General features: G+C 36.6%; 1 protein-coding gene across 1 annotated transcript in view; it reads right to left on the reverse strand.

Annotated features, from left to right (window-relative positions):
• The window catches only part of SNTG2 (syntrophin gamma 2), a 315,981-nt gene that overhangs the window by 149,037 nt on the left and 153,358 nt on the right, over nt 1-13,586 (reverse strand). Inside the window, exons 9-10 of the mRNA XM_023728305.1 lie at nt 6,458-6,587; nt 4,656-4,694 (exon numbers count right to left, since the gene is read on the reverse strand). Coding sequence (XP_023584073.1) covers nt 4,656-4,694; nt 6,458-6,587 — 169 coding nt within the window. The remainder of the gene's footprint in view (nt 1-4,655; nt 4,695-6,457; nt 6,588-13,586) is intronic.

A 13,586-nucleotide genomic window follows, 5' to 3' on the forward strand; every position in this document is an offset into this window, starting at 1 on the left:
GTATTCTCTGTTTTCAGCCAGGATCCATCTGACATCAGCAATGATATCCTTCATTCCATGTTCTCTTCTGAATCCAGCTTGAATTTCTGGCAGTTTCCTGTCAATGTACTGCTGCAGCCACTTTTGCATGATCTTCAGCAGAATTTTACTTGCATGTAATATTAATGATATTGTTTGATAATTTCCGCATTCATTTGGATCACCTTTTTTGAGAATAGGCATAAATATGGATCTCTTCCAGTCATTTGGCCAGGTAACCGTCTTCCAAATTTCATGGCACAGATGAGTGAGCACGTCCAGTGCTGCATCCATTTGTTGAAACATCTCAGTTGGTATTCCATCAATTCCTGGAGCCTTGTTTGTCACCAATACCTTCAGTGTAGCTTGGACTTCTTCCTTCAGTACCATCGGCTCCTGATCATACGCTACCTCTTGAAACGGCTTTTTGGTATAATGACTCTGTGTATTCCTTCCATCTTCTTTTGATGCTTCCTGCGTTGTTTAATATTTTCCCCATAGACTCCTTCACTATTGCAACTTGAGTCTTGAAATTTTTCTTCAGTTCTTTCAGCTTGAGAAATGCCGAGTGTGTTCTTCTCTTTTGGTTTTCTATCTCCAGCTCTTTGTAAGTATTTTATAAGTAATCTTATATATATATCAAAGTTAATTAAATAAAATTGGCAGTCATCTGTTATTCTTACAGAAATCCTTTCAGACCTCCTAACCATCTTGTCCTCTGCTGCAGATATTTTAGAACTCCACTTACTTTAAAGTAAGTCATTTCACCCTCAGATTATTTCTAGTTGTAGAGAACTTGAAAAACAGAGAAAAATGTAAAGAAAATAAATCATCAATAACCTTGCAGCCCAGAGATTATAAATACATTATCTGTACATTCTGACATTCTGGTATATTCTATTTAAATCTGCATACACAGGGAGTCCCCGATTTATTATGCGGTTCTGTTTCGACCACTCCGTCGAGTCGGTTCTCTCTTAAGTGAAATACCTCATTTTTTAAAAAAGTTTTTATTATATTTGCCTTTTATTACCAGTATCTTTACAAATATGATCTTTGTCTTTTGGGGTTGAAACATTACATATAAGCTTACAGATATATTTTAAAATTGTATATAGTACATATTACTAAAGATAAAATGTACAAAAAAGACCCAAAACAGATGGTTGTAAGTGTGGTTCATTGTAACTTGAACACACTGTAAGTCGGGGACTTCCTGCATGTCACACATGCCCACAGAGTCATTTTATAAATAATGTTATATCCTATTTTTTATTAGTCTTTACACAGTATACATGAGTACATAAGTATTTTCTCATGTTGTTAAAGGTCTTTAAATGCCTCCAGTTTCTGATGGCCCACCAGTAAGTAGCACGCCTACCTGGAGACAGCATTTGTTCAGTTATGGTGCACCAGCTTTTCATATATATGGTTCCTGAAAATTGGCAGTAATCTTTAACTGAAACAAGTTAAGGTGCATAGAGAAGTCGCTTGAATCTATTATCCAGTGGGTTATATGAAGCCCCACTGATATTATATAAATACTGAAAGGTTTTCAGTGCCAAAATGTGGCTGAAATTCTAGCAGTGGCTACAGCACAAACAGAATTTATCTGTTTTAAAGAGCAGCTGCAAATAGTGCAAGCAAGGGCAGATGCTGAGTCTGAGGTTCCATATCAAATTTCTAAATTATAAATGTACCAATGCATCATTCCTTCATCTGACCAGAAGAGATCTGGCCAGAGGGTCAGTATAGCACATTGGAAACACTGGGGCTTAGTTCCAAACCAGCGTTTTCTAATTATGGATTAAAAAAACAAAAAGTGCATTCTGAAGGCCTGTTAAGTATATTTTGAAAAGTCAACTTACTAAGAAATTATTTTTAAAATAGATCTTTCTGTCCACTCAGGGGCATCAAATATCTTAGTCCACAAAATTATACAGGGATAAATAGCGCCTTTTGTGAAATGTAGTCATAAATCTAAACTCCTATAAAGTATACAAAACATGCAATTTTTGGAGAAAATGTAAAATAAGCATCTAATAAAGCACACCAAGATATGGTAGAGGTCAGCTCTTCAATAATCCTACATGGCAAATTTCATCTCTAATGTTTCTTCCCAAACTAATGCAAGCCCTCTAAAACCCAGAAAAACAAACCCATTGCCTTCAAGTCAATTCCAACTCATAGTGACCCTATAGGACAGACTAGAACTGCCCCATATGGTTTCCAAGGAGCAGCTGGTAGATTCGAACTACCGACTTTTTGATTAACAGCCGAATTCTCAACTCAAAATTGCCCAGAACATTTATAATAAAAAAGCCCCTTGATTACCTAGTACAACTTTCTTATTTTATAGGTAAAGAAACCAAGGATGGTGGCTTGTTTATCAGCAGATTGCTCAGTTGAGGATTAGAATCAGGTTTTAGCCAAGATTTTTCAAATACGGCCACTAAGACTCATAACCCGTAAACAAGTTTTAATATGTGACAAAATTTTGCCAAGATAAAACAAGATTGTCCCATTGTCTCTGATGCTTTTGAACTGAAATTCTCTGTGTTAGAGGTTTTGCTTTTCAGATAATTCAAGTTTCTTTGCACTTTATTTCATTACTCTTTCTTGTAATTCAATGATAAAGAGGAGTTAAATTTCAAAAGTAGAACAAAATATGTTTTGATTTCCAGATTAGTGTTCTTTCTAACATGCCAAATAAGTACAAGCATACCTACAAAAATCCAAACTATTACGTGAAATACACTAATTTCAAGTCCTATGAAAGTTGCACATTCCAAGGGCACCTTCTCAACACAATGGTCTCTCCTGTTTGTATCATATTTAACTGTTTCCAAAACATTTAACATGAGTTATCTGTTTTTATAGTGAAAATAATCCGCTAAGTTAGGCAGGAGAGATCTGTTACCCTCACTGGAGAAATATGCAGAAGCTAAAACTGAGAGTCTTATCTAGGGGTGCCACTCTCCTATCATCTCAGAAGAGACTCTGATTTATGATCAAAATAATATTATGGACTATTTTGCTCATTTGTATTGTGCTAGTATAAACCCAATTTTGAAAGGTTAAATTATTCTTGGAGAATAAGTTATAAGCACATTGACCACTCTCCTATCAGCCTTCCTAAGAAGTCAAGAGAAGATGTACCTTGTGTACTGACTGTGGGGAGCTTGTGTATTTTGGGGGAAAGTTTGTGAAAACGTTTGTTTTAAAAACACTAGATGAATCAGCGAAATAATACCTTTTGTATCATATTATGGAATATGAAATAAATCTTATATTAAAGTGAGAATATTTATGGAAAGATTACTCACAAATTAGCTAAGCAATTTCCTTCATTTAGCGATGTAAAATAGAAATGGTTGATCATAAATCTAGAGAATTAATGCAAGAATTACTTTTAGAAGAATTTTTCTGATCTTTTTCAGGTTAAGCACTAGGCTGCTAACTGAAAGGTCAGTGATTTGAACCCACCAACCGCTCCATGGGAGAAGAGATGCGCCAGTCAGCTTCCATTAAGATGTACAGCCTTGGAAACCCTATGGGGCAGTTCTACTCTGTCCTACAGGTCGCTATGAGTTGACTTTGCAGCAATTTTTTTTTTTGGTAATTTAAAAATGTTGACTAGAGAGGCTGAATTTAAAACACAGTCTTAATTTCATATCTTTTTTCAGCAAACATTTGACAGGCACAGACTTACTAAAATTTGAATTCAACTTTTGAATCCAAAAATTATTTAAAGAGTTTTTACAAGCACTGTTTAAAGCAAATGGAACACATTTGTCTCAGTTTTCTCAACTTGATGATACAATGCAGTTTCCTTAAACACATACACAAAACATAACCAGAAACCTAAGAAGTATACATCAAAAAAAGCTCACAATTACATCACCGATTAAACTATGACTTTATTAAAAAGCAAATAAAAGAACGGCATAGTAGTTTCAAAGCTTATTTACCCAATAAACAAACCATTGATTATAATATATTACAGAGTACTTATGGACCTAGTGTCTGAACAGTCTTTGAATTAGAAAATCAGGCATATTAAAAGTTAACATTTGCTCTCAAAAGGAGTAAGCTTATAGTTACTAGACAGGTAGCTGTATTAATGAATCTAGGCCAATGTAAGAACATGAGCCTCACCATGAACAAACTGTCTGCCTTTGAGGATGACAGAATCCTACCCACCTGCAAAAAATATCTTTTTGGTTCACAGGTCTACAAAGAGTGAAGCTTCCCAAATAAAGAAATTATCTAAGAAAATTATATGATGCTTAAGATTATATCCAAATTTTACAGATGTATCTGTATTGTAAATCCTCCTCAGTTTAAATAATCATATATGCATTACAGTTTTAATCATGTTTCCGTACAAAACGTAACTGCCAATGAATAAACAATTTATAACATGGCAAACATGAGAACAGAACTATTTCCCTCATACTATTTTCTCTATAAATGAATTGTCTTACGGAGTTAACACTGAGGGTGTGAACTCCAACTTCAGTCTGATTCGTGGAAATGTATCCTCATCAAAAATTTCCAAATCAAATTTCCCAAACAAGAAGAGGCTACTTTTGGAGATTTGTTATTTTATCAATGTGAAAAAACACAAATCCTACCTGGTCACAAGGAGAACAGCATTTATTTGCCATTTTCATCTGTAGAGAGAGGGCAGTAAGGGGTCAGTACCACAAGTATCTTAATGCCATAATTTTTCAGCCTGTCTAATTGGCAGCTGAAATGAATTAGCTGCACAAGTGTCCTTGGGAATAAAGTTTCTTTTATGATGTATTTCTGATATGAAAAGCAAACCAGAATAAATACAAACTTACGACAGCAATTCTCTCAAGAGGAAAAGCCTATGTTAACGTATTTAAATTATTCTTTTTAGAATATCAACATTTTATGTAAGTGAAGTTATGGGACAGCAGATGCTTAAATTTCAGTACCTGAAAAAAAATGGGGAGAATGATTTCTGCTTTACATAATGTTAGGAAATTATAATGATCACATTTCACATTTGCTCCTTTATTTAATTCTCCTGACAATGTTGTGAGGTAGATATTATTTTCAAAAATTTTACTGGTGAGGAAATGGAGATCCAGAAAAGCAACATGCCCAAGACTGCACAGTTGGAAAGTGGAGAAACTTGGTTACAAATCCACATTTCTGGTTTTAAAGTGTTTGCGGTTTTCCAACTCTCTGTTCTGCCTAGGAGACATAACATGTGAAAATCACCTAGAACTGAAGGCCTCTTGCCATATGCATTTTTGCAAATGTCAGTTTCTTAATTCTATCCATCCAGATACCCTGGAATTCAAAATGTCAAATTTGAGACCCGAAATCTTAAGAGAAGATCTAGTGCCTCCTCATACAATTGAAGAAAGCAAGCTTGTGAGGGCTGTAGAACAGAAATCTATCAAGTGTCTACTTCCCCAAATACTTTATTTTATTCATTCGGCTTCTGTCTAGCAGCTACCAGGAACAATGTAGGTATGCGAAAGAAGTGGGGTGGGGGGATGTGGAATGAGTGGCAGGGCTCTGCTGCAGAGTGAGCTTGTGCCTGGCTAGTCATACAGTGTGATTTCAAGGGCTCCCTTGTCCCAAGCTCTTCCAGTCATAGACTGGCCACCAAACCTGAAGCAAGGGTAGGGATGCAAAAGTTGGGCAAATCCTGGGAAGGAATGAGAACAATTAGTCAAAAGCCAGCTTTGGCTAAGGGTAGTCCTGGCTTGAGCTTCCCACAGCTGAGATCAATCTATTCATTGCCAACATTCTGTCTGGGCTGACTCAGCAGTTGCTTTAGCAAGCTTTATATGCTATTGAGGTTTTACTCCATGCTCCCCATCTCCTTTTATTCTTTCTTTCTATTATTTTCTTTTGACTTCAAGCATCAACAGTTTACTCAAGAAAAACACAGTACTTTTTCTTTCCTGCATTGCTACAATGAAAATTTGAGAAGCAATGTTTTTGGTTATAGATCTTTTTTAATAGATTTTCATAATTCAGGAGAATTACATTCTTTAACTCAATTAGACATCCCTAAAGAAAAATGCAGAATGACTTCAATATATCTGGATGAAATATATACAAAATAATAATATACACACAAATAGTGTGTGTGTGTGTGTGTGTGTGTGTGTGTGTGTGTGTGTAGAGATGAGAGATCAAGAAAGAACAAACACTAGCTGTGAAGTACCCAGATGTCTGAGTTAGCCTATGCTATGTTGCATTTGGAAACCTTTAGATGATTTAATGTTTAACTTTTTTAATTCAGAGGTTTGATACGCTGAAACAAGTACATGCTCTTCTATTCTCCTATTATAACCAATTGCTTTTCGGTTAATCATAAATAATAAAAATGCAAATATTTCCTGTATGAAACAGCAAAAGCTTAAGTGGGGGAAACCTGTATGCTTACATTTTGAAGCGTCAGATCGCTGATATTGGCTGATACTGCTTTTAGCCAGTCAACACTCTCCTGGGCTGTGTAGAACTGAAGAATGCCAGTGCTGACACCATCCAGAGCCAGCACCTCAAATGCATTCGACCTGTAGGGAGAAGGAACACGTGACACTGACCAGCGAGGTGTGCAGAGTTCAGGTACATCCTTAGCTGGCCTCACAGATAGTGAGGTGAGCAGAGAGCAAGGTTTTACATTAGTAAGCGCTTCTACTACAGTTACTCTTAGTATGGACCAATTATTCACTATAGAAAAACACAGCAGAAAATTGCAATCATACACCTAACATGCTTTAGAGCGTATGTTATACACGTTTACTAAAATTCAGAACTGTGAAACTCCTATGGCCAAAAGTCATTACTAATTCAATAAAAATATGAAAGGTAATTCATATAGGAATAACTCTTGCTCTAGAAATTTTGCAGTTATTGTCTTGCAGAAGCCTTAATAATAATTCTTTCAAAGCCTACTTATCATGGTATTTAAAGCCCTTGATACAATGATGATGGTGCAGATCAACCATCATCATTATTCAGCATTGATGATATTTTATGACCAAAAAATGAACAAACAAACAAATCCGTTGCCGTTGAGTCTATTTCAACACTTAGCGACCCTGTAGGACAGAGAACTGTCCCGTAAGATTTCCAAGGAGAGGCTGGTGGATTCCAACTGCTGACCTTTCGCTTAGCAGCCGAGCTCTTAGCCACTGTGCCACCAGGCCCCATTTTATGACCACATATGTATTTTTGACTTACAACAGCTATTGATGAGGTAGGTTCTCCTGTGTTTTCATGCAAATCAACTTGCTACAAACCTAACCATGGAAAATTATTCATAACACCAAAATAACTGTCTGTAATTCAGTAGTTCTTCCCTATCATGCAAAACCTTTTCAAAAGATAATTTACAGGTAACTGTTTACAAAGAAGTAATGCCATTGAAATTTATGTTCATTTTTTAAACAAAATGTATATTAATCCATGTAGCCTATGCTTCCATAGTCTTAAACAAATAATTAAGAGGTAAAAAACAGAATAAAACGAACATTTTAAAAACAAGGTCCATACTAACTTATATTTTAATAATCTTTCAGATGTGATTTCAACCCACTGTTTTGTTACAGGAGGACAGATTTAAGAGGAGTAGGAAATGGAGACATCGTAAAACAATTCTGCATATTCTTTAGCCACATCTATCAGATGAGAGTTCCTTTGATTAAAAAATCTTGCCTTTAATAGTGAGAATACCAGCACAACTGGAAGAATATAATCGATGTCACTGAATTGTACATGTAAAAATTTTTGAAATGGTGTGTCTTTGGCTATGTATATTTTCACCAAAAAAAAAAGTCCTCCAAGGTTGAGAAGGGAGAGTGTTGACATGTCATGGGGTTATTACCCAATGTCATAAAACAATATGTGTACTGACTGTTTAATGAGAAACTATTTGTTCTGTAAACCTTCATCTAAGGTACAATAAAAAGAAAAAAAAAAGAAAAAAAATCTTGCCTTTTTATAAGCAAATATCCTTGACTAGGAGTTATTCCCACCTTAATTTGAATTGTTTGAACCGGAACATAAGGTTGATTTACTTCTAGCGGATTTTTCTGCTTCGTGGAATATAAAGTGTGATAAATGATTAATTTTTGAGCACTTGTAAATTTGAGGGAGAGTAAAGCTGAAGAGAGAGGATCATGTAGAGTCAGAGGTGGCAGACAGAAGTTGCCTCAATGTGAGGAAAATGGTAAGATTCCTCTTTCTCTGCCTTTGTGCATGTAGTTCTAATTACTTCTTTCCACCTGGTCGGCCTGGTGAACACCTATTCATCTCTAAAATCTCGACCTCTGAGATTTATTTCTCTGTGATGCCTTCTTAGACGCTTCTGTGTCTCTGTTATAATGAATTTATCTCTCCTCTGTGCTGTATTGTACATATAAAAAATTATGCTCTAGCTTTTATTCAGGTGATGACAAGAACACTGAATTTTATTCTAAGTGCAATGGGAAGTCACTGCAGAACTTTGAGCAGAGAAATGATATTATCTGAAACATGTTATCCGAAACTTTCTGGCTGAAGAGTTAAAAATAAGCAAAAGGGGGTCAATAAAACAAACCAGGGAGTCAAGTCAATAGCCTACTGCAACAACCCAGGCAAGAAGTGATGCTTGGTGGAAATCAACTTAAGGTAACAGCTGTGGAATGGTGAGCGTTTGAATCTGAGGAGCCAGCAAGATGTAAAGACTGATTGGATTCAGGGCACAGGGAGTTGAACTGAACTGAATCACGGCTAAAAACATAAGTAATTTAGTACAACTAACTGGCAAGGAAAAAAGTAATGGCTCAATGCAAATTCAGACTTCAGCCGTTAAATGCTGATACACTACGTTCTAAAAGCTCTACTAAGTCTGGTCCTTTTGTTCATTGGTCTTTGACTGTGTCTATGTGGGAGAAGAAGAAATCCCTTCCTAAGGAATCCACCAAGACCTGGCCCATTAATGGAGCCATGACTCCTAGCCACAGAGGGAGTTTCCTGCCTTGCTCATCATTTTGATATTCTTTACACTTGCTCTCAGAAGAATGATGAAAAGCTAGAGAGTATCATTTCAAGTCCCTTTATTGTTGTCCTCATTGCAAAGCGTTTTTGGCACAGTCATTAAGAGCTCAGCGCTAACCAGAAGGTCTGGAGTTCGAATCCACCAGCCACTTCTGGAAACCTTATAGGGCAGTTCTACTCTGTCCTATAGGGTTGCTATGAGTCAGAATCGACTGGACTGCAGTGGGTTTGGTTTAATGAAATCATATGCACTCTCTTCTATCTGGCTTCTTTCACTCAACAATATGTAAGCTGTATCCAAGTTCCTGCCTGTGATTATGACTTATTCATTTTCATTGCTGTATACCCTTTACTGAATAAATATATCTGTCTTAGGTATCTAGTGCTGCTGTAACAGAAATACCACAAGTGGATGGCTTTAACAAACAGAAATTTATTCTCTCACAGTCTAGAGGCTAGAAGTCCAAATTCAGGGTTCAGCTCCAAGGGAAGGCTTTCTCTCCCTGTCAGTTCTAGGGGAAGGTCCTTGTCATCAATTGGCCCCTGGTCTAGGAGTTTCTCAGTGCAGGGATCCCAGGTCCAAAGGACATGCTCCATTCTCGATGCTTCTTTCTTGGGGGTATGAGGTCCCTCTCTGCTCTGATTGATTCTCTCTTTTATATCTCAAAAGAGATTTACTCAAGATAAATCTAATACTGTAGATTGAGTCTGGCCTCATTAACATAACTGCCTCTAATCCTTCCTCATTAATGTCACAGAGGTTAGGATTTACAACACATAGGATAATCATATCAGATAACAAAATGGAGGACAACCACACAGTACTGGGAATCATAGCCTAGCCAAGTTGACACATATTTTTAGGAGACACAATTCAATTCATAACAATATCCAAATTTATTTACTCATTCTATTTTAGTGCTTATTTGAATTGTCTCTAGTTTTGAGCTAATATATATAGTATTGCTATGAACATCCTTCTACAATTCTTTTGTTGAACATATGAGCACACTTCTTTTGAGTACAGGCCTAGAAATAAAATTGCTAGATCATAAGTTATGTATATTTCGAGCTAAGCTTTTTCAAAGTATTTTAGTATAAGAATTTCAGTTGAACCTTGTCCAACATTTAACATTATATGTCTATTCATCTCAGCCATTCTGGTGCATATGTAGTGATATTTTGATTTTCATTTTCATTTCTCTGGTGATTAATTCAATTGAACAGATTTTCATATATTTCTTAGCCATCTGACTATCTTCTCTTTTGATCTGCCCGTTCAAATTTTTTCCCATTTTTCTATTTGTCTGTCTATCTTTTACTTAGTGATTTGTACAGTTTTTAATTTATTCTTCACTTATTTGTTGGGTATGTGCATAGAAAACATTTTCTGTCACTCCGTGGCTCTTCTTTTCACTCTCTTACTTCTCAGTTCTTATTTTACCCTGTCTCAGACCTCTATGTTGGTTCATTAGGTTGGTTGGTAGGTCTTTCTTACAGGCCAGGCTTTTCTTCTCCAAAGCTGACTGACATTGCTCAGCTTCATGACCTAGACTGATTCTTCTGAACTTGAAGACCAAGGATTGGGAGCTGCTGTTGGAAACCCTGGCGGCGCAGTGGTTAAGTGCTACAGCTGCTAACCAAAAGGTTGGCAGCTTGAATCCACCAGGTGCTCCTTGGTAACTCTGTGGGGCAGCTCTACTCTGTCTTATAGGGTCACTATGAGTCAGGATTGACTCGCTGGCAATGGGGTTTTTTGGGTAGGTGTACAGGAAATAGGGAGGAGCAGGTGTGCACAAAGAAAATAGGAGTGGATGGAGTTGTGTGGAGAAAATGTGCCCGTAGGCTTGAAAGGTAAAGTGGGGTAAAAAAGTTATACATATTACCCCAGCAGAAATGCTTAGTTAGACATATGAGAGGTCAGCGTGAGGTAGTAGAAAGATCGCAGCTTTGATCCAGGATTGTCATGTACTGGCAGTGTCTTCTTAGGCAAGTTACTTGAAGCTTCCTGATCTTCAGATTAACAATGTATGTACCACAGTGTCCATGCATTGCTAATTAAAACATCTGAGGCACTCTTAATATGATTAATCCTGTAATTATTATTATAAAATGGGAGGTGAAAATGATAAACAGTACACATGCTATATCTCCATTCTAACATTTGAGAAACCATTTTAATTCTCCTGGGTTCCAAATCTCTGGGTCTATGGAGTTGGGGTGACCACCCAGGCCATTTGCCCTTGGGTGTCCTTTTGAACCTTGAGCTTTGAAAAAACTGGTTCATAAAAGCCAATTTTAAGTCAAACAATGGTCTAGACAAACTAGTAAGACTGTTTCACCTTGAGCATTGTGCTCTTTTAAAGAATTCAGTCAGTTTCAGAAAACAGACCCCAAAGGTCAGAGTATGTTTAAGGTAAGTTGGTAATTATTTTCATCGTTCTTCAAGACAATCCTGTGTGAAAATCCTTCCTGACCACAATTGTTCCTCAGTTTTGTTCCAACCTTTTTTGTCCATGGCAATGCTGATAAGATTTGGCTTAAGAGTGTTTCGAGGTTCTCTCATCTTTGCTACATTTTGCACTCTCTAGTCAAAATGTTACTATGATTTGCAAGTGATATATTAAATAAACTTCAATCAATTTCTATTATTGGCTTAATATGATTTTTGTTTTAACACATTTTGTTATCTTTTATGTAGAAAAGGGACGTGAAGTGGAGAGAGATAGCAGACCTAGGCTCCATCCATAACCATGAATTATTTGCATGGTCTTGAGAAAGATAATTTAGTGGTTTTCAACACTATGGCAATGAAAGGATTTAGAACCCTAGAGGCTCATGGTACATGCACAAGATATAGACAGTTGTGCTCTGAAAAGAAGAAGGGATGAGGTCTTAGCCAGAGGACCTGTTTGAGTCCCAACACATTCATGTTTTAGCTATATGAGACAAGCTAGACACCCAGCCACTGAGATTCATTGTCTTCATCTATGTGATGGGTTTCAAAATGTCAGCTGCACCACAAAATAGAAATAGGGTGAGAAATAAATAAGATAATGTCAACCAAGTTATTTATAAACCCAAAGATATTATCCAAACATTATTATTAAATACTCAGTAGATTTACTTGCAAAGAAAGCAATGTAAATTAAATATTGTATGAATAGAAATGATAAAAGTTGTTATTAATTTAGGTAACAGATACAAACGTATTTATATAGTAAGAAAAGAAAATTCAAATTCTGGTTTATTATTATGAAAATAACATTAATTAGAGTTAATTAGACAAACTATTTTCAGGTGTGTCTAACTGCTTGGTTACCATTAATATCTTCCAGATTAATTATGGTGTCTATTTTCTCAGTCTGTATTTCACTTATGCAGTGTATTTGTGTTGTTGCTGTTGTTGTTACGTGCTATTGAGTCAGTTCTGACTCATAGCAAACCTATGTACAACGGAACACTGCCTGGTCATGCACAATCCCCACAATCGTTATACCTGAGCCCATTGTTCCAGCCACTGCGTCAGTCCATCTCATCGAGGGACTTCCTCTTTTTCAATGACCCTCTACTTTACCAAGCATGATGTCCTTCTCCAGGGACTGATCCCTCCTGATAACATGTACAAAGTATGTGAGACAGTCCTGCCATCCTCGCTTCTAAGGAGCATTCTGGCTGTACTTCTTCCAACATAGGTTTGTTCGTTCTTTTGGCAGTCTATGGTATATATTCAGTGTTCTTTGCCAACACCATAATTCAAAGGCTTCAATTCTTCTGTCTTACTTATTCACTGTCCAGCTTTCACGTGCATATGAGGTGATTGAAAACACCATAGCTTGAGTCAGGTGCACATCAGTTTTCAAGGTGACATCTGTGCTTTTTAACACTTTAAAGAGGTCTTTTGCAGCAGATTTGCCCAATGCAATGCATCTTTTGATTTTCTGACTCCTGCTTCCATGGGTGTTGATTGTGGGTCCAAGTAAAATGAAATCCTTGACAATGTGTCAATCTTTTCTCCATTTATTATGATGTTGCTTATTGGTCCAGTTGTGAAGATTTTTGTTATCTTTATGTTGAAGTGTAATCCATACCAAAGGCTGTAGTCTTTGATCTTCATCAATAAGTGCTTCAAGTCCTCTTCACTTTCAGCAAGCAATGTTGTGTCATCTGCATACTGAAGGTTGTTAATTAGTCTTCTTCCAATCCTGATGCCCCTTTCTTCTTCATATAGTCCAGTTTCTCAGATTATTTGCTCAGCATACAGACTGAGTAAGAATGGTGAAAGGATACAACTCTGACACACACCTTTCCTGACTTTAAATCATGCAGTATCCCCTTGTTCTGTTTGAACAACTGCCTCTTGATCCATGTACAGGTTCCTCATGAACACAATTAAGTGTTCTGGAATTCCCATTCTTTGCAATGTGATCCATAACTTGTTATGATGCACACAGTCAAATGCCTTTGAATAGTCAATAAAACACAGGTAAACATCTTTCTGGTATTCTCTGCTTTCAGCCAGGATCCATTTG

This window comes from Trichechus manatus, unplaced genomic scaffold (genome assembly GCF_000243295.1).
Source record: "Trichechus manatus latirostris isolate Lorelei unplaced genomic scaffold, TriManLat1.0 scaffold00023, whole genome shotgun sequence".
Classification (NCBI taxonomy): domain Eukaryota; kingdom Metazoa; phylum Chordata; class Mammalia; order Sirenia; family Trichechidae; genus Trichechus; species Trichechus manatus.